This window comes from Gobio gobio, assembly GCF_949357685.1.
Source record: "Gobio gobio genome assembly, chromosome: 13".
NCBI lineage: Eukaryota > Metazoa > Chordata > Actinopteri > Cypriniformes > Gobionidae > Gobio > Gobio gobio.
The window spans coordinates 36,122,574-36,149,747 of record NC_137106.1 but is presented as its reverse complement, the minus strand read 5'-3'; the positions used below and the strand labels follow the sequence as shown (position 1 = coordinate 36,149,747).

General features: G+C 39.2%; 1 protein-coding gene across 1 annotated transcript in view; it reads right to left on the bottom strand.

The window, feature by feature from the left end:
* The window catches only part of smyd3 (SET and MYND domain containing 3), a 292,840-nt gene that overhangs the window by 13,879 nt on the left and 251,787 nt on the right, over window positions 1-27,174 (bottom strand). Inside the window, exons 9-10 of the mRNA XM_079832285.1 lie at window positions 18,972-19,059; window positions 18,357-18,531 (exon numbers count right to left, since the gene is read on the bottom strand). Of these exons, the coding sequence (XP_079688411.1) occupies window positions 18,357-18,531; window positions 18,972-19,059 (263 nt within the window). The remainder of the gene's footprint in view (window positions 1-18,356; window positions 18,532-18,971; window positions 19,060-27,174) is intronic.

Genomic DNA, 27,174 nt, shown 5'->3' with positions numbered 1-27,174 from the left:
AGCCACCGCCAACCTTAAAAACTTTATTATTACCCAATTAAGCTCATTACCCAATTAAGCTTCCTCAGTTTAGAAAGATCAACCCTTGAGTACAAAAATATTGCACATTTCGGCTGAAAAACATAAATATCATATTTACATGTTGACGTATAAGAATGTTCTGGGTCTCTGCATCTCTTTTCAATGACCCTTCTCCTCCGGAGCATGGGAACATGCTTGGTTACACCAGAGTCACAATATCACCTATATGACTCACGACATTACTGCCCGCTCACCTTTATATCGCCTCTAACAGCCCCGTCCCTCAGCCATCCACCTTTGACTCCATCTCTGAACCCTCAGACTAATAACAAAGCCCTCCATTACAATCCAATCCTGCTCGACCCCATCCCTTTCCCTCTGCACGCCACAAGACTTGGTTTAGTCAGCACCCTCTCTGTTACCCAGACTCCCACGCTGCAGTCTCAGTGTCACTAATGCCTTCCTGGGCCTCCGGAACGTCCTGGCAGCTTCTCAGAACTGTGTGTGGTTCTGTTTTTTATGTTTTATGAAGCAATGCTGTAGGTGCCCCCAAAACAATCCCTCTCACACATTTCCCACCCATTTCCCCTCTGAACCGCTGACAGCCAACACATATTTTTTGACCCTGAAAAACCGAGGAGCCTTTTAATTAAATCACTGTGTTGTGCAGCAAGATCGGGTTCGCTTTGACCCCGGCCTACACTCATTTCTAAGTGAAGTGAAGTGGAGAACACGCTCTAGCTATGAAGTTCTGGCGCAGATTCAGAAGAAGTTTAAGTTTCCAATCTTTCTTCTGAGTCATGACAGTGAGACGAGGACAAAGGAAGTTCTTCTACCTCATAAAGGACACTTCAAGGAAGCTGTCAGTGCAACTGAAAACCAATAACATCAGCGGTTTCAAAAATTCAAAACGTTTTTAACACTTTACAGTAAGGTTGCATTTGTTAACATGAACTAATAATGAAAAAAAAACTTTTAAAACATACAGTATATTAATCTTAATGTTAATTTCAGCATTCAAATCAAAAGTTGTAGCTGTTAATATTATTTAATGGACCTGAGCTAACATAAACATAAACAGTAAACAGATGTACTTTTATTAACTAACATTAAAGTCAACATGGAACCAAAATGGACAATTCTTGTTTTTTTATGGAATATTGCAGTGTTTATATGGACATTATTTATCCATGCTTATCATAATTGTTAACTATAATCAAAATAACTTCCCTCTCTTTTTCAGTGGCATCTCCTCTTGTTTGATGATGTGTTTACTGTCATGAGGGCAGAGCAGATAAACCAATAGCAAACCACAACCATACAACAATCCAATCAATTCCCGATGGACAAAATCAAGTCCCACCCTACATTTTTTCTAATTTGAGAAGCTGCTTCACTCGGATATACGTCACAATAGAGAATACTATCGCAAATTCACAACTACATCCGGACTATAACAAAGATAAATACATACCGCAACAAATGTATTACTCATTGTTAGTTAATATCAACTAATAAAACCTTATTGTAAAGTGTTACCAAAATGTTTTTAAACATACATTCTGCAGGTTATGTGTAATATACAGTGGCCCCAAAACGTATTTGGACACTTCTGAGCACTTACAATAATGTTGAAGTTAGATTTGACCTAACTTTGAACAGTATATCAATTGCTTTATCATTTAAAATCTTCCAAATGACGTGATTTTTGCTTGAAAACTGGGTTTTTGCTACGTTTCTTTCTAACAAACAAAACCCGCTTTGGTATTCTGTTATATATTGCAATGGCATTCATACATTTTTAAGTGTGGCTTAAGTGTTCAAATAGGTTTTGTGGCCAACGTGCATGAAATAAAGTGGTCTCTTTCTGCTTGGTGATGAACTGAACTAAAAAGTCTGGGGTAAAAGCAGTATGCACAGCAGAAGAGACTCTTCATAAATATTTAAATATAACAGGCCTGTTTCATACAGTATCTATGAATAGAAATACTGTATGTATCGCGGAAGTACTGATGTAGAATTGATTTTCTTTACACCACCTGTTGGTGTTTTGGCAGTAGGTAAAACATCCATATCAGTAGCAGCTCATTAAATATAATTAGGCTTTAATTGGCATGACTGAATATATTAAGTGTAAAAGAGTTGGGTTCATGAGCAATACAGTAACGTAATTGTCTGCACACTGATGATTATGCTTCAAAGTGTTTTATTCAACCAGCTTGCAGTGTTTTTACCAATTTGGCTTGATAATATAAGTGTTAATTGCGGTACATAAAGCATTCCAGCCTTGGGTAGGGTGAGCTATAGAGCAGGATGGGGTGCAGAGAGACCCTGTCAGACGTCAGAAGGTACTCACAGCTGAAACGCCCCAGGATCTGCTGCTTTGTGCTGAGGAGAACTCGACTGGATCTGCATAAATCAACATCTAATAACAGTGGTGAAACTGTGCAAATGCATTCTAAAATGCACATTTGCCAACATTGTGGAAATGAATGTGCAATTACATTATATTTGTAAAATTATTTTAGCGTTTCCTTTTCTGCTGCAAAAATCAGCATTGTTTGCCTTGCAGTGGTTCCACAACCTCGCATACTGTATAGTGGCTTCAAAGTGTTTCACATTTATTTATATAGCCTTGCGCTTTATACAATACAGATTCAATGCCTACTTCCATTCTGTATAGTAGGCGAAAAACGTGTGGGCTATGTGAGCTGAGTAGTATGTCCAAACTCATGGTATTCATAAAACAATACCCGGATGACCTACTACTTATCGCAAAATTCTGAAGTGCACATCCAACAGACACTTTACTATCCCATGAGGCCAAGGGAGAGGATATGTGAATGGAAGTGAAGCGACGCAACTGCCACCATAGGTCAAATGACAATGACAACATGGTGGATGTAGTGCATCCGAATTTCATTTATACTACACACATTTACAGTGAGGAAAATAAGTATTTGAGCTATTTTGCAAGTTCTCCCACTTAGAAATCATGGAGGGGTCTGAAATTGTCATCGTTGGTGCATGTCAACTGTGAGAGACATTATCTAAAAAAAAAAATTCCAGAAATCACACTGTATGATTTTTTAACTATTTATTTGTATGATTCAGCTGCAAATAAGTATTTGAACACCTGTCTATCAGCCAGAATTCTGACCCTCAAAGACCTGTTAGTCTGCGTTTAAAATGTCCACCTCCACTCCATTTATTATCCTAAATTAGATGCACCTGTTTGAGGTCGTTAGCTGCATAAAGACACCTGTCCACCCCATACAATCAGTAAGAATCCAACTACTAACATGGCCAAGACCAAAGAGCTGTCCAAAGACACTAGAGAGAGACAAAATTGTACACCTCCACAAGGCTGGAAAGGGCTACAGGGAAATTGCAAAGCAGCTTGGTGAAAAAAGGTCCACTGTTGGAGCAATCATTAGAAAATGGAAGAAGCTAAACATGACTGTCAATTTCCCTCGGACTGGGGGTCCATGCAAGATCTCACCTCGTGGGGTCTCAATGATCCTAATAAAGGTGAGAAATCAGCCCAGAACTACACGGGAGAAAGTCATGTGGTCGGATGAGACCAAAATAGAACTTTTTGGTCATAATTCCACTAAACGTGTTTGGAGGAAGAAGAATGATGAGAACACCATCCCAAGAACACCATCCCTACTGTGAAGCATGGGGGTGGTAGCATCATGCTTTGGGGGTGTTTTTCTGCACATGGGACAGGGCGACTGCACTGTATTAAGGAGAGGATGACCGGGGCCATGTATTGCGAGATTTTGGGGAACAACCTCCTTCCCTCAGTTAGAGCATTGAAGATGGGTCGAGGCTGGGTCTTCCAACATGACAATGACCCGAAGCCCACAGACAGGATAACCAAGGAGTGGCTCTGTAAGAAGCATATCAAGGTTCTGGCGTGGCCTAGCGAGTCTCCAGACTTGAACCCAATAGAGAATCTTTGGAGGGAGCTCAAACTCCACTCCATTTATTATCCTAAATTAGATGCACCTGTTTGAGGTCGTTAGCTGCATAAAGACACCTGTCCACCCCATACAATCAGTAAGAATCCAACTACTAACATGGCCAAGACCAAAGAGCTGTCCAAAGACACTAGAGAGAGACAAAATTGTACACCTCCACAAGGCTGGAAAGGGCTACAGGGAAATTGCAAAGCAGCTTGGTGAAAAAAGGTCCACTGTTGGAGCAATCATTAGAAAATGGAAGAAGCTAAACATGACTGTCAATTTCCCTCGGACTGGGGGTCCATGCAAGATCTCACCTCGCATGGAACGGAAGGTTCCCCTGCTTAAACCAGCACATGTCCAGGCCCTCACACCCCTCGCATGACTGGGAGGGGTGGCGGCACAGGTCTTCTCATTTCTAACAATTGGAAATACTCATCTCACACAGCTCTTTGCAAAAACAACACATTTGAATATCATGCTATAACGCTTTCAACTCCCACTAAAATACATATTGTAGTCATTTACCGCCCCCCAGGTCCACTGACCACCTTTGTTGATGAGCTAGATGTTCTGCTGTCCTCATTTCCAGAGGATGGCTGCCCACTCATAGTACTCGGCGACTTCAACATTCACCTGGACAAATCTTATGCTTCAGATTTCCACTCCCTCCTAGCTTCATTCGACCTCAAACGCCTCATCACGTCACATACCCACAAATCTGGTAACCAACTGGACCTCATTTACACTCGCAACTGCTCTACAGACAATATCTTGGTCAAACCTCTACACATCTCAGATCACTTTTTTATCACATTTAATCTTCAACTTACTACTCACGCACCACCAGTTCCTCCACCAGTTACTTTCAGACGAAACCTGCGCTCACTCTCTCCTTCTCATCTTTCCTCTGCTGTCTCTTCCTCCCTTCCCTCATCCACACAATTCTCTTCTATGGATGTTAACACTGCAACTGACACTCTATGCTCCACTTTAACTTCATGTCTAGACGATATCTGCCCTCTTTCTTTTAGGCCAGCACGAGCTACTCCCTCTAACCCTTGGTTATCTGATGTTATTCGTGAACATCGGACGACACTCAGGGCAGCAGAGAGGAAATGGCATAAATCAAATCACCCATCTGATCTAGCTAAGTATCAGTCATGGCTCTCATCCTTCTCGAAGGAAGTACACGCAGCTAAATATTCTTATTTCCAAAACAAAATCAGCAGCACCTCAAACTCACGCACACTATTCAGAACATTCAACTCTCTGCTCTGTCCTCCTCCACCACCCCCCACCACCTCCCTATCTCCAGACGACTTTGCACAATTCTTCACAAACAAAACAACAACTATCAGCAATCAGTTCTCACCCCCACACACTGTGGATTTTAGATCAGCCACTTCCACGACCGAACATACTCTCTCCTCATTTTCCACACTCACTGAGGCCGAAGTATCTAAACTTTTCCTCTCCAGCCATCCTACCACCTATCCTCTCGATCCCATTCCCTCACACCTCCTTCAAGCCATCTCTCCTTCTCTCCTTCCTGCACTCACACACATCATCAACACATCGCTCTGCACTGGCACTTTCCCTACCACTTTCAAGCAGGCTCGGGTAACTCCACTGCTTAAGAAACCCACTTTAAACGCATCACTCATAGATAACTACAGACCTGTCTCTCTCCTGCCATTCATAGCAAAAACTCTTGAACGAGTTGTTTTCAACCAGGTTTCATCCTTCCTCTCACAGAATAACCAGCTGGACTCGAACCAATCCGGTTTCAAAAGGGGCCACTCCACAGAGACTGCATTACTGTCGGTCACCGAAGCCCTGCGGATAGCTAAAGCTGAGTCCAAATCATCAGTCCTCGTCCTCCTTGATCTATCTGCTGCCTTTGACACGGTAAATCATCAAATCCTTCTGTCCACCCTCTCATCACTGGGCATCACAGGGACTCCGCTCCATTGGTTTGAATCTTATCTCACAGGTAGGTCCTTCAAGGTTGCCTGGAGAAGAGAGGAATCCCAAGCACATCAACTGACCACGGGGGTTCCTCAGGGCTCAGTGCTTGGACCTCTCCTTTTCTCCATTTACACTACTTCATTAGGTCCCATCATACAGGCACATGGCTTCTCATATCACTGCTATGCTGATGACACTCAGCTCTACCTTTCATTCCAACCAGACGACCCCACAGTAGCTGCACGAATCTCCAGCTGTCTGGCTGACATCTCTGCATGGATGAGTAAAAATCACCTACAGCTCAACCTGGCAAAAACTGAGTTCCTCATCTTTCCCGCCAGTCCCACTATGCAACATGACTTCACCATCCAGCTAGGTGCATCCCTGATCTCCCCTTCAAAATCAGTCAGAAATCTTGGAGTTACATTTGATGACCAGTTGTCCTTCAGAGATCACATTGCTAAGACAGCTCGCTCTTGCAGGTTTGCGCTCTACAACATCAGGAAGATCAGACCGTTCCTAACAGAACACGCAACACAGCTTCTTGTCCAGGCCCTGGTTATTTCTAGACTTGACTACTGCAATGCGCTTCTGGCTGGACTCCCCTCTTGTGCGATCCAAACACTACGAATGATCCAGAATGCAGCGGCACGTCTTGTCTTCAACGAGCCCAAAAGGACCCACGTCACACCTCTCTTCATCTCTCTGCACTGGCTACCACTCGCTGCTCGCATCAAGTTTAAGTCGCTGACGCTTGCCTACAGAGCCACCACGCACTCAGCTCCTGCATACTTTGACTCGATTCTACGTCGCCACACCCCCACCAGAAGCCTTCGTTCAACCAAGGAGCGAAGGCTTGTGGTACCTTCACAGAGAGGCAAAAAATCCCTTTCCAGAACATTTTCATTCAACGTTCCCAGCTGGTGGAACGATCTGCCCACCGCCATCCGAAATGCGGATTCATTGACAACATTCAAAAGTCAACTAAAAACTCATCTCTTCCGTGAGCACTTAACCTCCTAAAAAAAAAAAAAAAACCTTTCCTTTCCTCTTTTCCTCCTCTTTCCCGCCCTACTCTAGCCTGTGCAACACTGAGACCAAGTATTTCAGGCACTTGTTGCGCTCACTCGACTCTTCACGACCAATCGCTTATTGTACCCCCAAGTTGTAAGTCGCTTTGGATAAAAGCGTCTGCTAAATGCATAAATGTAAATGTAAATGTAAACTCCGTGTTTCTCAGCGACAGGCCAGAAACCTGACTGATCTAGAGAAGATCTGTGTGGAGGAGTGGCCCAAAATCCCTCCTGCAGTGTGTGCAAACCTGTTGAAAAACTACAGGAAACGTTTGACCTCTGTAATTGCAAACAAAGGCTACTGTACCAAATATTAACATTGATTTTCTCAGGTGTTCAAATGCTTATTTGCAGCGGTATCATACAAATAAATAGTTAAAAAATCATACATTGTGATTTCTGGATTTTTTCTGGATTATGTCTCTCACAGTGGACATGCACCTACGATGACAAATTCAGACCCCTAAGTGGGAGAACTTGCAAAATAGTAAGGTGTTCAAATACTTATTTTCCTCACTGTATAAATAGAATTTTTTTTTTTAACAATGGTGAAGTTTCAAACCAAATGTATAGGGGAGACCAGGATATAACACGCTTGGACTTGTACTACACAATCAAAGATTATGTGAGTTAATGTCAAAAGAGTTTTGTTTTTACAGCCTACCCAGGTGAGGCTGGGGATAGATGTAACAATGAGATCTAATTTGCTGAAATAAGATCTGAATCCACACAATCTAAATTCACGCAAGAACATTATTGAAGAACAAAGAAGAAGAATTTTTGAATAAAGTGAACGATTTAAAGTGACAAACATTGTATTGTATTACTTGTATTACTCTAAATTTTGTAAACAATTGCTGTGTGTGTTTGTGTCTGTGCTGCATTCGTCTCACATAAGGGTTCAGTCACTAGCTATGTTGCCATCCACCTATTTTTATGTGCATTTTGGGATATCATAAAATCAAAAAAATTACGGAAGATGCTGCATTGTCAAAAGTAGCAATGGTGTAGGGGTAAGGTGTGTGGCAGAAAGTTTTGATGCAAATCCACCCATGTTCGAATCCGCCTTTTGCCGAACTCACTCCCATCACATATCAGATCAGAAATGCATTTATTTTCAATAATAAAAATGAAGAAAATATTCGAAAAGAGGAAATAAAGTGTCAAACGTGTGTTTAAAAATAAAGTGTTTACAGGTTACGGTTAGGGGAAGGTGTAGGGAGGGCTTAATTGTCCCAATAAAGCGGCATCCATTTAATAATATAAGGTGAAAATAGCATCTGCGACTATTTATAAGTATAAATAGCATCTAACTACTATTTACACTTACACTATAGATCAAGTGTTACTTTCACTTAGTGTAAATAGCATCTATTGTTAAGAAAATATGCTATTTTAACTTAGTGCAAATAGAATCTAATTGCTATTTACACAGTGCAAATAGCATATATTAGCACTTAGTGAATATAGCCGCTGCCAATAGGAAAAATGTTAATGTTGTAAAATTCATCAATTATGAAACATGCTATAAAGCAGCTCCTCTGAAGGCAATTTTGTCAATCAGCTCAAGTCAGTTCAGTGTTAATTCAATTCAATTCATTAACAATGTTACAAAGTTAGTGTCATTATCCAGCTAAATTCTGTTTAAATTTTGTTCTCATCCGATACTGTCAGTACAATTAATATACTGAATATTAATGGTCTTTCAAAGATATATATGGGTGTGCAATTTTAAATATCGTTTAACTAGACATCAGTGAGTTTTAGGTGATCTATCTGAGCAAAAAGGAGTGAGTGTTCAGAAAACCTGTCTGAAAACAGTAATTATTTCTGAAATTCTGTTTGGTGTCCCTTGTGGTATAGAAATTACATACTTCACTGTTCAATCACGATTTGTAGACAGAAATAGACTGAACTCATTGAGAGCAGTATGTTGTTGTACATCATTGTAGGTGCCTCAAGCAAAGACCGCAGACTATAGACTGATGAACTATGAGTGAACCTCCTGTGAATAGATCAGATGCTATTTGGCAATGAGATAAAAGTGATGCCCTAAAAGCCCCAGTAGTGACTAAGCTTGACTTGGTCAGTAGCTGATTAAATTTTCATAGAGCACAGAAGAAGCTAACCTACAGCACTTATAAATTTAGAAATGCTATCTTGTGGGCATGATAATAAAAAAAATTCTGACTGTTTTAAATATTGATGCACTCTGTAATGTAATGAGAAATGACAGAAATGATCTTCCACTGGTCCTGGAGATTTCAACTAAATAAAAACAAAAAGTGATCCACTGAAGTCTGGACACACGCTTCTCTTGCTTTGAGTGATCTGAAACAAAAAACTTTGCATGTAAATGATAAACATGCAGTGAGTCAGGTCTAAAGAATGCTCTGTTTACAACTTAACTAGATGCACAATGTCTATTGCAGGTTAGAGGCAAAGAAACACTTGAGGCAATGAGACAAAGTACATAAACATTAGAGTGAAATCACTCATGAACCTCCAACAAACATCCCTTGCAGAGCTCTGAAAAAAATCAGTCAAAGCTGAGCGGTCAGTGTTTTTCTGGAGCGAAGGGAGACTCCGCAGACCAGGATGCCCTTGGAGCCGGACTCTCAGGAATGTTCTTTATTCCACTTCATTGGATTAACTGCTTAATACCCTCATTTGCATATTAATGACACACCAGCTTGTCTCATTTTAATAGAGAACTTGAACTGGTCTGGGGTGTAAGAACGCTTAAGCAATGGACCTTTAACTCGACTGTAAGCGCAAAAACAAACATTCTTCATTTATATAAAATTCAAAATGGAATATAAGAATTAAAAAAAAAAAATTCCAATTAAAATTAAAGGGGTCATTAATTGTTTTTTTTAATAATAATTTAGAAGAAATGTTCTATCCAGTTTTGACCCTCTTTTTGAAACGCAGTTTTGATAGGTGTGCCGCATTCAAGACTTAGAATTAAACACCTACTGCTATGATTGGGTAACGGTTTTGCATATTAAAATTTTTTAATGTCCCCACCATTACATGCGGAATTGTTTTGAAAACTTCCAATGTTGAAAATGGCAACTGGTGAAATTCAGCCAAACATGATTGAGCCAGAGGCTGATCCAGAATCAAAATACAACAAACCTACACCTCAAATACCAAGGATATTCTAGTCTGCAACGTTATGGTAAAATGATGGTCATCATTATTTATATTAAGTCATGTATTTGTGAAGCAGTTAATATATTACACAGTAGTGTTTAAACGAAGACAATACAGAATTTTTTTGAATCATTTGCCAAATGTGAAACAGTTGTGTAGCCTGACAAACCAGACCCACATCAAGATGTTGGATCTGGAAACTCACCATTGGCAGGGCTCAATCCGAGGGGCGGGATAAACGGTTGTCTTTCAAATTCCCTCTGCACGCAATAGGATAGCGCTACAACCAACCAGAGCAATGAAGAAGGTGAAGCGGAGCTAGTTTATAGATTAAACTTTCGCTGTATCCGGTCAGCAAAACTCCGAACACATCTTCCTTTCTTAATAATGACTTCAGTGCCGTTCTGTGTTCTTTTCTCAAAGAAAAGCTTAACTCCAAGTCTTCCAGAGTCGCGGCCAAAGCCGATTCGAAAGACCGCTGTTCGCCAGCTTCTTTGGTTACGAGTAGCACGCGGAACCACAACGTCATTATGTTAAGCCCGCCCACCACCTCTATACATGATGTGATTGGCCTGACCAGAGTTTGGTTTTTCCTGCTCGCAAGCCAACGGAGAGTTGCTAGACTACCCTGGCTGCAAATTAGATTTGCTGCCGCTAGGGTCCGTCTAGATTTCTAGGCTAACAGTTGTGCATTTTACATATGCTTTACAAGTTTTGATTGTGGTACCTGGAGTTACCACTGTAATAGTTGACAAAGGATAACTTACGGTGTTTTGCATAAACAAATTATGAATGAATGTACCATTGTTCGTTGCAATGTCCTTCTTATATTCATCGTTCATCTTATATTCATCGTTTTCTGTAAAGTGAAAGTAAAGTGAGTACTGACACATGGTAAAACAATGTTACTCACATTTGTGTGTTAAGACACTGCAACATCTTTTATTTTCAGTGTTAAGAAAAACCTGCGCCAAATGGCGTCTTGTTTAAAAACGAATTTGCAGTAAAATAAAGCAAACAAACGAACAGTGTCTTACTGATGAGATCTGGAACTTCTTTAAAAATATCCACGCTTTCTATTGTTTTGTGCCTCAAGTAATCCTGCATACTTGCATCTCTCTCATATTTACTCACCTCCTATGCGTGAATCGGTGGGCAGGGCTAAAGAGACGATGATGTAGAAGTGGGCATTGATTGTCTTTCGTCACACTATGGTCATACTAAGACAAAATCTGAAACAAATTGTTTTGGCAGCTTGGTTTTAATAAAAGCAGCTTTTGAAATAACAAGGAAGTTTTGAGTATGGATGGATGGATGGATGGATGGATGGATGGATGGATGGATGGATGGATGGAAGAACGATGGATGGATGGATGGATGGATGGATGGATAGATAGATAGATGTACACCTGCCAAAAATACATGAATACATGAAGAAAGCCACGTATCCACTCTGCATGACTGAATGCCAGGAATTTAAAAAATTCACATTGAAATGTTTTGTTAATGAGCTAACCGCAGTTGAGCTATTGATAGTCACAGTCACCTGGATGTGAGAATGCAAATAGTTTGTGCTTCCAGGCTGAACAGCAGGTACTGAAACCTGTGATGTGTTTAAACTGATAGCTGCAGTGTAAGTGGGTCATATAGTGTGACTTTAACTTGAGAGGAGCGAAATCTATTGACTATTATAAGAAACTCATCTCGCTGGGTGCATATCTTTTGCTTAATTTAAAAAACCCAGAGAAAGTGCTAGAAAAGTTCAAAAAAAGGTTTTGCCATACACACCGATCAGGCATAACATTATGACCACCTTCCTAATATTGTGTTGGTCCCCATTTTGCTGCCAAAACAGCTCTGACCCGTTGAGGCCTGGACTCCACTAGAACCCTGAATGTGTGCTGTGGTATCTGGAACCAATATGGTACCAGTAAATCCTTTAAGTCCTGTAAGTTGCGAGGTGGGTCCTCCATGGATCGGACTTGTTTGTTCAGCACATCCCACAGATGCTCGATTGGATTGAGATCTTGGGAATTTGGAAGCCAAGTCAACACCTCCAACTTGTTGTTGTGCTCCTCAAACCATTCCTGAACCATTTTTGCTTTATCCTGCTGAAAGAGGCCACAGCCACCGGGGAATACTTTCCATGAAAGTGTGTACATGGTCTGCAACGATGCTTAGGTAGGTGGTACGTGTCAAAGTAACATCCACATGGATGGCAGGACCCAAGGTTTCCCAGCAGAACATTGCCCAAAGCATCACACTGCCCCCGCCGGCATGCCTTCTTCCCATAGTGTATCCTGGTGTCATGTGTTCCCCAGGTATGCGACGCACGCGCTCCCAGCCATCCACGTGATGTAAAAGAAAATGTGATTCATCAGACCAGGCCATCTTCTTCCATTGCTCCGTGGTCCAGTTCTGATGCTCACGTGTCCACTGTTGGTGCTTTCAGCGGTGGACAGGGGTCAGCATGGGCACCCTGACTGGTCTGTAGCTATGCAGCATCAAACGCAACAAACTGCGATGCACTGTGTATTCTGACACCTTTCTATCAGAACCAGCATTAACTTCTTGAGCAATTTGAGCTACAGTAGCTCGTCTGTTTGATCGGACCACACGGGCCAGCCTTCGCTCCCCACTTGCATCAATGAGCCTTGGCCGCCCATGACCCTGTCGTCAGTTCACCACTGTTCCTTCCTCAGACCACTTTTGACAAATACTGACCACTGCAGACCGGGAACACCCTACAAGAGCTGCAGTTTTGGAGATGCTCTGACCCAATCGTCTAGCCAGCACAATTTGGCCAATTTTCATTCATCAACTTTGAGGACAAAATGTTCACTTGCTGCCTAAAATATACTAACAGGTGCTGTGATGAATAGATAATTGTTATTCACGTCACCTCAAGTCATAATGTTATGCCTAAACGGTGTATACAGTATATTGTACTCCTGTAACAAAACATCCTAGAGACTTCTGAGAAACGTACATGCATTAGTTGCCCACTAAAGGCAATTATGCTTTCTTTTGGCGCTTGGCTATTGTTTAGTCCCTGTAAAAGAGATACATAAATCAAACCTATCACCCACTATGTAAGTTGTCGAGTCATTGCGTATCATGAGTCAAGGTTTAAAAGACTAAATAAAAGTTCAAAGTGAAATGCAAAGCATCATCATGCATAAGCAATGAGAAGCCGCAATGCTAATTTTATAATCAAATTAATTATTGTGAAAAGACTGGCTAAAAATAGCACGCACTAATGAATCGCTTGGCATATATTAAGCACTTGAGCAATTAAAACAATTCAGTGGCTCCCACTAAACTGCCTGACTGAATAGAATCGGTGCATAAATAAATGTCTATTTATCTCTCTATAGCCAGCAGCGACCTTAGTTAATATGCAACAAGTACAACAGGATCCAGTTTTGTTGAAAACAAATCATAGCATAGCTAAACAACTTTTGAAAAGTTTCTTAAGGTAACCTAATTAAATTTTCTTCCTGAGTTGAGAAGCGATTGCAAGGCTGTTCAAGATCTCTTGTGATGTGAAGGATCTATTATTGTTTTGTCAGGTGGTCGCTCTGCCACTATCTCTTTCAAAACCTCTTGAAGCCTCAATGACAAGAGAAGGGGGGCAGGACCACTTCTAATAATTGCCTTTTCAGAAAGCATTCACACAGCTAACACAGGACGAGCCAATTCCAGAAATAATTTGGGATCCCAGACAAGGCCAATAATGAACCTCACAATTTTGAAAGGCAGAACAAAAGCGCATGACGAATACTGAATCAAGCTGTAATGGAATGTCATGAAGCCCGGTGTTACATGATGACCGGAGCTGTCACTTAAACAAAACCGTTTTCACAGCCTTCATAGCCCTGTTGTGGGTTTTTACTGATTTTCTGCCCAAATGTTTGATGGATTATGACTTCTGATGACTTTTAAACCCCAGTTTCAAGCAAATAAAGAGGGCAATGATAATGAATTAAAGGGTAAAAAACAAGGCACAGCTGGAAACTTTTGCTCTGGTTTATGGACATTATATCTGTAATGTGTTGTGCTAAAAACCATTTTGAGAGCAAAAAGCTTTTTCTTCACTGATGGAATGAAGTTATGTTCTCTGATGAAAGTACATTTTGCATTTCCTTTGGAAATCAGGGTCCCAGAGTCTGGAGGAAGAGAGCTTCCACAGTCAGTGATGGTTTGGGGTGCCATGTCATCTGCTGGTGTTGGTCCACTGGTTTTTTTTTAGGTCCAAGGTCAACGTAGCCGTATACCAGGAAGTTTTAGAGCACTTCATGCTTCCTGCTGCTGACCAACTTTATAGAGGTGTAGATTTCCTGTTCCAACAGGACTTGGCACCTGCACACAGTGCCAAAGCACTGTGGTAAGGACCATGGTATCCCTGTTCTTACTTAGCAAACTTGCCTGACCTTAACCCCATAGAAAATCTATGGGGTATTGTGAAGAGGAAGATGCGATATGCCAGACTCAACAATGCAGAAGAGCTGAAGGCCACTATCAGAGCAACCTGGGCTCTCATAACACCTGAGCAGTGCCACAGACTGATCGACTCCATGCCACGCCGCATTGCTGCAGTAATTCAGGCAAAAGGAGACCCAACTAAGTATTGAGTGCTGGACATGCTCATACTTTTCATGTTCATACTTTTCAGTTGGCCAAGATTACTAAAAATCCTTTCTTTGTATTGGTCTTAAGTAATATTCTAATTTTCTGAGATAATGAATTTCGAATTTTCCTTAGTTGTCAGTTATAATCATCAAAATTAAAAGAAATAAACATTTGAAATATATCAGTTTGTGTGTAATGAATGAATATAATATACAAGTTTCACTTTTTGAATGTAATTTGTGAAATAAATCAACTTTTTGATGATATAATTAAATATACATATTATAATTATATGACCAGCACCTGTATTTTAAAATGTAATGTATACCTATAATGACAAAGCTGAAATTTCAGCATAATTTCTCCAGTCTTCAGTGTCACATGATCCTTCAGAAATAATTGTATTATGCTGATTTGCTGCTCATACGACATATTTATTATTATTAACCATTTTGAAAACAGTTGTGCTGCTTATTTGCAGAAACCAAGAGACTTTTTTCAGGATTATTTGATAAATATGAAAGTTTATACTCGCAAATTCGGCCATGTAAATAGCAAATCCGCCATGGTGCAAGCTCTCCTGGCTTTTAAAGGGAATGGGAGATGAGACTCTGATTGGTTTATTGCACGTTACACCCAAAATACGCCCATGACCCATTAACCCATTTGGACCAGGCGCATGCCATGCCGGCCGTTTTTTCCGTTGTTAAACTAGCAAAAGTGGATTCAGACATGCCCTAAGTGCACCTGAGCCATGTGCTTCACATCATGCACTCAGATCCTTAAAATGGGGCCTATGTCTTTACCGTCACTTTTGGTCAGTTTAATGTATTATTAATACATTATTAGTATAGTATTTCAGTATATAAACCTCTTTGGATTGCAGACCTTACATTCTCTTTGACGAAGACAAGTGCTGAAATCATAGTGAAAGCAGCAATTATCAGAACATAAAGGATATGTAATGAAAATGACCAAATGGTTGAAATACACTTGTGTGCAGCATTTATCTTACTTTATAATGTGCATTTATCTTGTTGTACTAACAACAGAAACTGCGGCGACACTGGCAACCATCAATCTCAATGTCAATTCTGTCTTTAAAAAGCCATTTTAGCAGCACTTTTCTTTTTCCTCGCATTGGCGGCCGTCCCTCGGCACCATAAACACTAATCAGACGCAGTATAAAGCTGGAGAATAAGAATCCAACAGGCAGTATAAAAACGTATTCATGCTTTGCATGAGCTGACATGGGAAGATGGGATCCAGTGCAGGAGAAAAATAACAACCATATTCATATTTTCTCCATTTGACAGGGGAAAAGCTGTTGGGTAATTTCACTTTTTTCTAAGGTCCAATGCCTCCGAAGCTCTGATCCTTTCTACTTTTGGATTTAGTGGAAATCACTGGAGGTCTACTGCTGCAACAAATTGACATCTGCAGGAGCCTGAAGTCAATAATCTCTTTGCGTTTAGCCTGAAGGTATGTATTATTCTCAGCACTACGGGAAAGAGACCTTTCCAAACAGCTTTTTCCAACAACCACAAATGAAATACCACAATAGAAGAGTCCCAAGCCTCCTACAGAAGATCTTCTGTTTGCCTGAATGCGCTCAAAGCCTTGCTTTAGAAGAAGACCAGCGTCCATCGGTCTTTTCAGAGTTTCCTATTCTACACGTCTCATGGGAAGTCTTATAGTGGCTACTGTGCACAAAAATAAGATTGGTGTCATGCACATTGATTCAGTGCTAGTTGGTGATGAATACCGTCCTGCAGTGCATGTCACCTGGGGTCTGCCCTTTCCTAAATTGATCCATTTGTTCTATTTAAACACAGCTGAACAAGCTTTTTTGATAAAGGTTATGGAACCCTGTGTATTAGGGTAGGCAACATATATTCTAGCAGGATGTACAAGCATTACAAATGTCCTGAGACGTAAATTTTGCATTGTATGCAATCTTCTCAATTCCTCAACATCTAATAAATATATCTGTTAGCATCCTATACAAAAACAACATATATTTCCCCCAAAAACGTTATAGGTTATGTTGAAACATTAAAACTGTTGTGTCAAATGCCTTTTTGTTGTTGTTTTATCATCCAACAAGTGAAAATCATCATTTTGATCAGTTAGGCATCCCTACCATTCAAAAGTTTGAGGTTAGAAAGATTTTTTTATGTTTTTGATGGAGTCTTATGTTCATCAAGGCTGCATTTATTTGATCAAAAATACATTAAAAACTGTAATATTGTGAAATAGAATTACAATTTAAAATAGCTGTTCTCTATTTGAATATATTTTAAATTATAATTTATTCCTGCGATGCAAAGCTACATTTTCAGCATCATTACTCCAGTCTTCAGAGTCACATGATCCTTCAGAAATCGTTCTAATGACGCTCAAGAAACATTTATTATTATTGATGAAGTTCAGGATTCTTTCATGAACAGAAAGTTTGATAAACTATAGAAGCTTGTTTCTGCCACAAAATAAAACATTTTGAAAGATAATTGTGACTTTTTCTCTCACAATTGTGAGTTGACTTTTTAATGCGCAATTGCGAGTTTATATCTTGCAATTCTGAGGAAAAAAGTGAAAATCGCAAGTTATAAAGTCAGAATTGTGAGAAAAAGAGTAAGAATTGAGAGTTTTTTCTCGCAATTGCAAGTTTATATCTCACAATTTTGACTTTATCTCACAATTCTGACTTTATAACTTGCAATTGTGACTTCTTTTCATAGAATTGTGAGATATAAACTCAATTCTGACTTTATAACTCGCAATTGAGTTAATATCTCACAATTCTGAGAAAAGGAGTCAGAATTACAAGAAAAAAAGTCAGAATTGTGAGATAAACAGTGGCAATTACCTTTTTTATTTGTTTATTCTGTGGCGGAAACAAGCTTCCATAAAGAACAGAACTTAATTGGAAGAGAAATATTTTGTACAATTTATTATTTGTATTAAATGTTTGTTATATTTAATGTCATTTTTGGTCAATTTAATACATCCTTGCTGAATAAAAGTATACATTTTATTAAAATCTTTCTGACACCAGACATATGAAAGGTAGGCTAGTTTTGGAGAAACGAAAAGAAATAAAGTAGTGATGCACCACTCTTTTTTCCCCCTGAACAATGTAAAAGTTTCCAATTAGCGAAAAGCAAAAATAAAGTTTATTTATTAATCAAGTAATGAATCATTGTTATTTAATAATCAACACAAAATGAAAATGGTAAATAAACGAGGCTGACAAAAATGCCATAAAATCGTCCTACCTTGATGGTAATGAATAAACGCTATTATTAGCAATGAAATAAATAGTTCAACGAGGATCTATTCTTCAATACTGTCTGTGTTTCTATGAACTAAAGCTGCACTTGTCTGTTTTTGATCTTCAGACATGAGCGAGTTTGTGTGAGTCACAGTTCTAATGGGACTTTTATAGATTTGATGGAGGTGTATTCCTTGGAGATTTACCAGGAAAATCTGTCAGACACGGAACACAGAACTTTTAGAGGCACACACTCACTTGTAAGGTCCCAGAGCCCTATTGCCGTACTCCAGTGCCGTCTCATAGTCATCCAGACTAATGCAAGCATCCATGGCCAGATCCAGCAGCCTGAGCACATAGATGTTCCTGTCCGGGATGACATCCGCATATCTGTGCAAAAGACCTTGGCTCTCTTTCATCAACTCCTCCCAGTCTTTTGATTAAACAGTTAAGGGCACAATTAAAAAAGAAGCAGGATTGTATTACAAAAACTACAGTAGCTTGCTAAGACCAAGAAAGTCTTGCTGGTTAAGCCAGTTAGGAAGCCTGGTGGAGACAATTGCACAGAGAATCCAAAATGCGATCTATGCTTGTTATTTCAGCAGGAAGACAGCCTGCATTTTCTTTTATACATCAGACGCGTGTCCAAGGGGTAAAAGCTGTCAGTTTTACCCTCACACCTTTCACTTCAGTCTTTTGGAAATTGACATGACTACTGTATCGGGCATAGTTTGCAGAGTCCAGCAGTTGTTTCCAGAGCAAAACCGCTACAGGCTAGTTCACTTCACCCAGCTAAACTCTGAGATATAGTCAGTGGATCGCTCACCGAGTGTCAGACACCATAACATCCCGTGATTCAACTGTGAAGGATACGCTGCTCTGACTGAAGCTGCTCTAGGTGAAGGATGGCGTCTCTTAAGGATGTCCACGCCGCCGTCTCTCCAGCCAGCATGTCACAGTCCTGTTCACAAAACAATGTCACACAAAATCATTTTAAGCAGTTACTTATTGAACAGGAGCAAATGCAAAAACGACACAACACTGCACAAATGAATCAATGGACAAATCTGAAGTTGTTTTAAAAAAAGGTTTATGTATTTATTTACTTATTAAAATTTTTTATTTGTATTACAATTTTATTTTAAACATATTTAAATATTATTTATATACTTTATAAATGTATTTCTTTTTTATCATTTGTAATTATACACTCACCTAAAGGACTATTAGGAACACCTGTTCAGTTTCTCATTAATGCAATTATCTAATCAACCAATCACATGGCAGTTGCTTCAATGCATTTAGGGATGTGGTCCTGGTCAAGACAATCTCCTGAACTCCAAACTGAATGTCAGAATGGGAAAGAAAGGTGATTTAAGCAATTTTGAGCATGGCATGGTTGTTGGTGCCAGACGGGCCGGTCTGAGTATTTCACAATCTGCTCAGTTACTGGGATTTTCACGCACAACCATTTCTAGGGTTTACAAAGAATGGTGTGAAAAGGGAAAAACATCCAGTATGCGGCAGTCCTGTGGGCGAAAATGCCTTGTTGATGCTAGAGGTCAGAGGAGAATGGGCCGACTGATTCAAGCTGATAGAAGAGCAACTTTGACTGAAATAACCACTCGCTACAACCGAGGTATGCAGCAAAGCATTTGTGAAGCGACAATACGCACAACCTTGAGGCGGATGGGCTACAACAGCAGAAGACCCCACCGGGTACCACTCATCTCCACTATAAATAGGAAAAAGAGGCTACAATTTGCACAAGCTCACCAAAATTGGACAGTTGAAGACTGGAAAAATGTTGCCTTGTCTGATGAGTCTCGATTTCTGTTGAGACATTCAGATGGTAGAGTCAGAATTTGGCGTAAACAGAATGAGAACATGGATCCATCATGCCTTGTTACCACTGTGCAGGCTGGTGGTGGTGGTGTAATGGTGTGGGGGATGTTTTCTTGGCACACTTTAGGCCCCTTAGTGCCAATTGGGCATCGTTTAAATGCCACGGCCTACCTGAGCATTGTTTCTGACCATGTCCATCCCTTTATGACCACCATGTACCCATCCTCTGATGACTACTTCCAGCAGGATAATGCACCATGTCACAAAGCTCAAATCATTTCAAATTGGTTTCTTGAACATGACAATGAGTTCACTGTACTAAAATGGCCCCCACAGTCACCAGATCTCAACCAAATAGAGCATCTTTGGGATGTGGTGGAACGGGAGCTTCGTGCCCTGGATGTGCATCCCACAAATCTCCATCAACTGCAAGATGCTATCCTTTCAATATGGGCCAACATTTCTAAAGAATGCTTTCAGCACCTTGTTGAATCAATGCCACGCAGTATTAAGACAGTTCTGAAGGCGAAAGGGGGTCAAACACAGTATTAGTATTGTGTTCCTAATAATCATTTAGGTGAGTGTATTTATTTATATCAGGGCTCCAGAGTGCGACTAAATGGTCGCATTTTGCGACTAAAATTTGAGAGAGTGCGACTGAATTTTACATCCAGTCGCACATGTGCGACCAGTAAATTTGCCTGCTGTCGGTACTGGAGAAATTAAGAAAATACACTTACTAATTATAATTGATAGACGTTATGTTTGGCAAATTCTATCTTTGCCAGCCGTTTCTTTATGAGATAATATTAAACCATTTGTCCGTGATGCATTTTTGCCATTCGCAATCCAGAAGAGAGAGAGCGAGCGAGCTCTGTCACGTGAAGCTCCAGCGAACACAACACCACCGTCAGCTTTAATGAGTGAGGATGCGATGGCCAAGAGAACTACACAAAAGTTTAGTCTTCTTAAACTTTAGGGATGTGCTGTGATATTAATCTAATTTTATTTTCGATTTTGGCTTTCAAGAATTATAAAAAGATGATATGAGGTAAAACTATTCCTATAGCCGTGTTCCGTCGAGCTCATCCTTCCCTTCTCAGCTGCGCTGTCATTTCTCCTTAAACCTAAACTAAACGTCAGATTCAGTGATTGTTGTAAACTGCAGTCTCTACTATTGCTAAACTGCGGGATGTGTTTGATCATAAAGAGCTATTAAATGCACAATAATCCGCGCAAGAGACGCTGTTTCCAACTTCAAGGCGGCTTATGTGTGTGTGCTGCGAAATTGACCGATTTGCACATTATTGTAGGCTTCGTGTGCGCGTCTAAACCATCAAATAAACAACAAATAGCCGGTGTCAAAATGACCGGATTGGAGAGTAGTTATTTTAACAGTTTATATCTTAAATGGGCGTAAATAGTTAGGAGAAATAGGAGAATATGATATTATTAGTTCTACATTCGATCGGTCTTAAAGGGGCAGCGTCTAATAAACCTGCTGACGATTGAGCCATTAATTCGAATCGAACAAAAGGCAAATAGAAAATATTCACATCTCTTGAATTAATAACTTTAGCTTTTATAAGCATTAATCTATCAATTTATACAGTGAAAACTATGCAGTGTTATTTTACATTTCATTGCTTTATTAGATTTCTTTGTAGGTTTGTTCTTTACTGTAATATTAATGTTAGCAGACCTTCCGAATGCCTGCACACTGGTCCATTTACAAATAGATGTTTTATATTTTTGTTCAAACTTTGCGGTTTCTTTTGCTATAGATATTTTACTTTTCAGATTATAAAGCCATGTTAATTATGTTCTTAATTATGTTTTTTTTTTTTTTTATAAAAAAAATATATAAAGTATAATAAAAAGAACCGGTAAGAATACTGTTAAAGTACCGGATCGATAAGCAGTATCGGTAAAAGTAGTAATACCTTTAAAACCTTAACGATACCGATCCCTATTAGTAATACAGTGGACATTAGTAGATTTGGTTAGCATGTTGATTTACGGTGTGCGCCCCTAAAATTTCTGGTTGTGCCCCTAAAATTTTCAGTTGGGGGCCACTGTGCTCCTAGTGAAAAAAGTTAGTCTGGAGCCCTGTATATGTATATATCTGTCTTTAAAAAATAAAGTAGTATATATATTTTTAATGTTAAAACAAGATCACTGCAAAGCATGAATCAATGGACAATCTCAATCAGAAGCTGCTAAAAATGTATTTATTTATTTATTTACACACTTGATGTGAATAAATAACGTATTTAATTTAGAATATATTTATTTACATTTAAATTGTATTGTAAATTTAAAATTTGTTTAAAAATGTATTTAAATATTATTTATTTATTTATGAATGTACTTATTTTTTAAGTTATACTCACATTATATTCCAATTTATTTCTATTCATCTAATGGAGAAAATCACCATTTAAATCAACAACAAAATGAAATAACACAAATATGAATCAATAGATAGTCAATCAAAAGTGCTTTTTTAATTTATAAATATTTATTGATTTATTTTAATGCATTTCAACTTGTCGAAATTCTAAACTGCAAGAAAATATTGCAATTGTGGTTCTTTGTTGTACACCGAAATGAACCTACTGAAGCTATCAAAGTTATATTTGACCAAAGATGCTTAAGCTTATACTGAATTATAGTTCACATTTGTGTGTGTAGGTCATCAAACATCAAAGACCTTCATACCTACAACACAACAATAAAACATTAAAAGGAGAAAGAGAGAAGCTGTCAGGATTACAGAGCCGTCAGGTGCGTGAAAACTGAAAGGGCTTGTTTCTGAGCGGGCAACTTTATTTCAGGATAAGTGTGATGACAAGTCGGAGCCATAGGGGGGTCTGTCAGACACTCAAATCCCTGTAGAGAGATGTGTGTGTGTGTGTGTGTGTGTAGCCCCTGGGGATACACGTATAAGTGCCTCTGAGAGATCAAAGCTGTGTGATGTATCATAGGTGAACAGTCACGCTGCTGACAATACACTCTAGTGTTACTGCCTGAGCGAGCGAGCACTGACACACACACACACACACACACACACACACACACACACACACACACACACACACACGCACACAAACACAAACAATCAATCAATTTAAACTCTTTTGACCTTTCCATTATGCCATTCTCACTGTTTTTAAATATAACTATTGATTACTCTCTGGGGTTAGTAAGATTTTTTTGTTCTGAAAGAAATTAATATGCATAGATGGTAATACTATGGTAATTTGATATGTACCATGAGATTCTTTGATAACTATCATTTACTACACCATCTTCCAATAAAGTCTTTGATACTACACTCTTAGGTTCAGTGGGATTCTATATAGATCCCTAGGGTTCTTGGATCAATTTTAAAGAACCAGTTATGCCAAAAAGATTCTGTATAAGGAGAAATATCTGAAATAATTGCATAATACTTTCAGATTTAATTATTTTATTTTTTTATAGTGATACATTTTTTTATAGTGATAAACATAAAATGATCCCATGATGAGAATCCCTAAAATGTTTTATACATGCAGCATATCTACAATTTCAGAAAAATCCTGTGGTTTTAGAAATATTTTATTGCAAGCTTCAAGGCAATAGAAAATACCAAAAAAGTATGAGCTAAACTATAGACATCTTTATCGGGCCAAGTTCTGTGGATGAAAAAGGTCATCATGAATTTATGTATGAATTGGGCAAAAACAAAACAAAACAAAACAAAAAATAATATTCCACACAAACTCCGATGGGAGGGCATCAACCTCACTGCAGGAAGTATTTCATGAAGCCGTGTGGAGATAGCCAAGGGTTGAGAAACCAATTTTAGTTTTTTAATGACAAAATGAATTCAGATATTCATAGTAAGCTGTACAAAGTGTCCTGTTATGTGTTTTTGTTCAAGCGCACTCAGTCCATACAAAGTATGCAAGCTTCATAAATGATTTATCAGGAAGAGTGCAAGCTGACCGAAATGTGGATGTCATGAGAGGCCAAAAACCCCCAGGCCATCCACCAATAAGTGCTGCTAACTTCCTGAAGTCTCCGTTGGACCATAATGCTCTGTTTCTACTGCAGAATCACCAATAAACTGAAAACTGCACATGAAATCACATATTGTTGAACATGATAAACATGCTGCAACTTAATCACACCAAACCCTCTTGAGGTTTTGACATCCTTTTACCTGCACATTATGTCAGAATCCCTTTTACATTCCTTGCACAAAAGGGGCTGTCCAGGATGCAAATACTTTTCTATTTGCTGCTCCTTTTCAATGAAAAAGCCATTTTCTTGTTAGCATGAATCGCATAATTACACAGAGAGAGAGAGAGAGAGAGAGAGCCAGGAATCAAATTGTAGATGGTGGTTCAGACTTTGTTTATTATTGTGTAAATTCAATAATCATGTTATTCATTACAGTGCTGATTAGAGTTCAAAAAGATCCCACTGAACAAAGCATGACAGGAAGTTTAACGCTTTAGCAATTGGTTGATGGGATTCAGAAAAAAAATCATGCACGTTTTAAGTAAAGCAAAAATCTACCACAAAAAAAAAAAAAAAAACCTATATACACCGATCAGGCATAACATTATGATCTAATATTGTGTTGGTCTCCCTTTTGCTGCCAAAACAGCCCTGACCCGTCGAGGCATGGACTCCACTAGACCCCTGAAGCTGTGCTGTGGTATCTGGCACCAAGATGTTAGCAGCAGATCCTTTAAGTCCTGTAAAATGCGAGGTGGGGCCTCCATGGATCGGACTTGTTTGTTCAGCACATCCCACAATGGTCAATTGGATTGAGATCTGGGGAATTTGGAGGCCAAGTCAACACCTCAAACTCGTTGTTGTGCTCCTCAAACCATTCCTGAACCATTTTTGCTTTTGTGGCAGAGCACATTATCCTGCTGAAAGAGGCCACAGCCACCAAGGAATACCGTTTCCATGAAAGGGTGTACTTGGTCTGCAACAATAGTGGTACGTGTCAAATTAAAATCCACATGGCAGAACCCTAGGTTTCCCAGCACAACATTGCCTAAAGCAGGGGTGTCCAACCCTGGTCCTGGAGAGCTACCACCCTGCGGATTTTAGCTCCAACCAGAATCAAACACACCTGAACCAGCTAATCATGGTGTTCAGGGTGCTAGATAATTACAGACAGGTATGTTGGAGCAGGGTTGGAACGGAAATCTGCAGGACGGTAGCTCTCCAGGAGCAGGGTTGGATACCCCTGTCCTAAAGCATCACACTGCCTCCGCCGGCTTGCTTTCTTCTTTTGGCGGTGGTCAGGGGTCAGAATGGGCACCCTGACTGGTCTGCGGCTATGCAGCCCCATTCACAACAAACTGCGATGCACTGTGTATTCTGACATCTTTCTATCAGAACAAAAATGTACTTCTTGAGCAATTTGAGCTTGGACCACTTTTTGATAGATACTGATCACTGCAGACCGGGAACACCCCACAAGAGCTGGTCATAATGTTATGCCTGATCGATGTATATGTTTCTTGCTAAAAACTATGGCTGTCAACAGAATAAAAATGTAAGAATATTAATTTAGAAGATATTAGAAAGCAGAATGGAAAACATAACAATGATAATACATTTGATTAAAATGTTTATTTAAATTGATTCTTTAAAATTGTCTGCAGAAACTCAGCATCTCCCCTTCTGGGTTGCATTAACCGTAATCTTGCAGTTTACTATTATCTTGCAGTAAAACTATTTAGAATGCATGGTATGTGAATTGGGACACAGCTAATTTGTAAAGAAGATGCAAATGTGAAAGAACTCTGAACATTAAAACACTGAAAAAAGCAGAGACATGTACCATAGTACCGTATGACCAGACAGTCCTTCATGAACAGAGGAACATCTGTGACCCCACACGACTGTCAGACTGAATCACACCTCCGGTCGCCGGAGATTCTGGGAAGGTGATAACCTGACCAACCCCTCCCTGTACAGCTGCTCTTTTGTTTTAGAGTGCCGGTATGTCCTACTGCACTCACACAGGTTGTCAGATTACCGCAAAGCCGGTGGTGAATCAACAAATCCCTCTCATCAGAATGTCATCAGTGTAACACTTCACACACCTCACCTGTAATTACCTTTGTGCGCGCACACACACACACACACACACACACACACACACACACACACACACACACACACACACACAGGTGGACAGTAACAAAGTATTTTTACTTCATATTGTACTTAAGGATCTGTACTTACTAAATTTACTACATTTTTCTTTTGCAAGTTTTTGATCTTATGGAATTAAGTGAACTCTACTTGACAACGTTAAGTAAAATTAACAAAGAAAATAAGTAATTTTAACTTGGCCAGTATAAGGTTGAGTTAAGTCTACTTAGTTTAAGTTACCTTTGCAATAATTTTTACTTAATCAATATAACACTGAAATAAACCACGCTTTTAAAGTGTATGCTTTACTTAGAAACATCCAAGTAAATAATACAATAGACATTGTATAGATACCATATCTACATAATGGAAATAAACAGAGCATCTGAACACAGAGACCTCAATACTTGGTTCACAATACACAGTGACGGTAACATTCGATGGATCATTTTTGAGTGTGAGTGTGTCATTTTGAGTAGAAAATGAACTCCAACTGTCACAAAATGGCAAGTTACTAAACCTAACAACAAAAGCATTGATAAAAACAGTTGGAAAACAGCTGGAAATCAGTGAAAAATCAACCTAATTAATTATTCATGCCCCAGTGCATGATGGGAACACCAGTATCAGAAAAGTTGTGTAGTTTTACTTAATTTTATAATGTTGATATTTACGCTTACTTTCTACAAGCTAAATTGATTTACTTAGTTTTTTTTTTATTCTAGCCTGAACTAACTTTTTCATGTAGAAATTACATTCGTTTTTTCCGTAGTATTTACTCCACAGAATCGTTCTTATTTTGAGAAACTTTTACTTCACTACCTTCCAAAGCATAAAATTATACTTTTTACACATTTCCTAAAAGATATAAGCTAATGCCGAATTTTAGGATTGATTATCATGAATGAAAAGCATATGTAGATTATGACTGTCAGTTGTTTGTGAACTAAATCTGCTGTAAAAGGGTGAGCTCACAGCCCACTGTAATGCTTGAATGTAGGTTTTATGTGAAAAACAAAACAAAACATTAAAATAAAGCAGATTAATCCCCATGCATCTT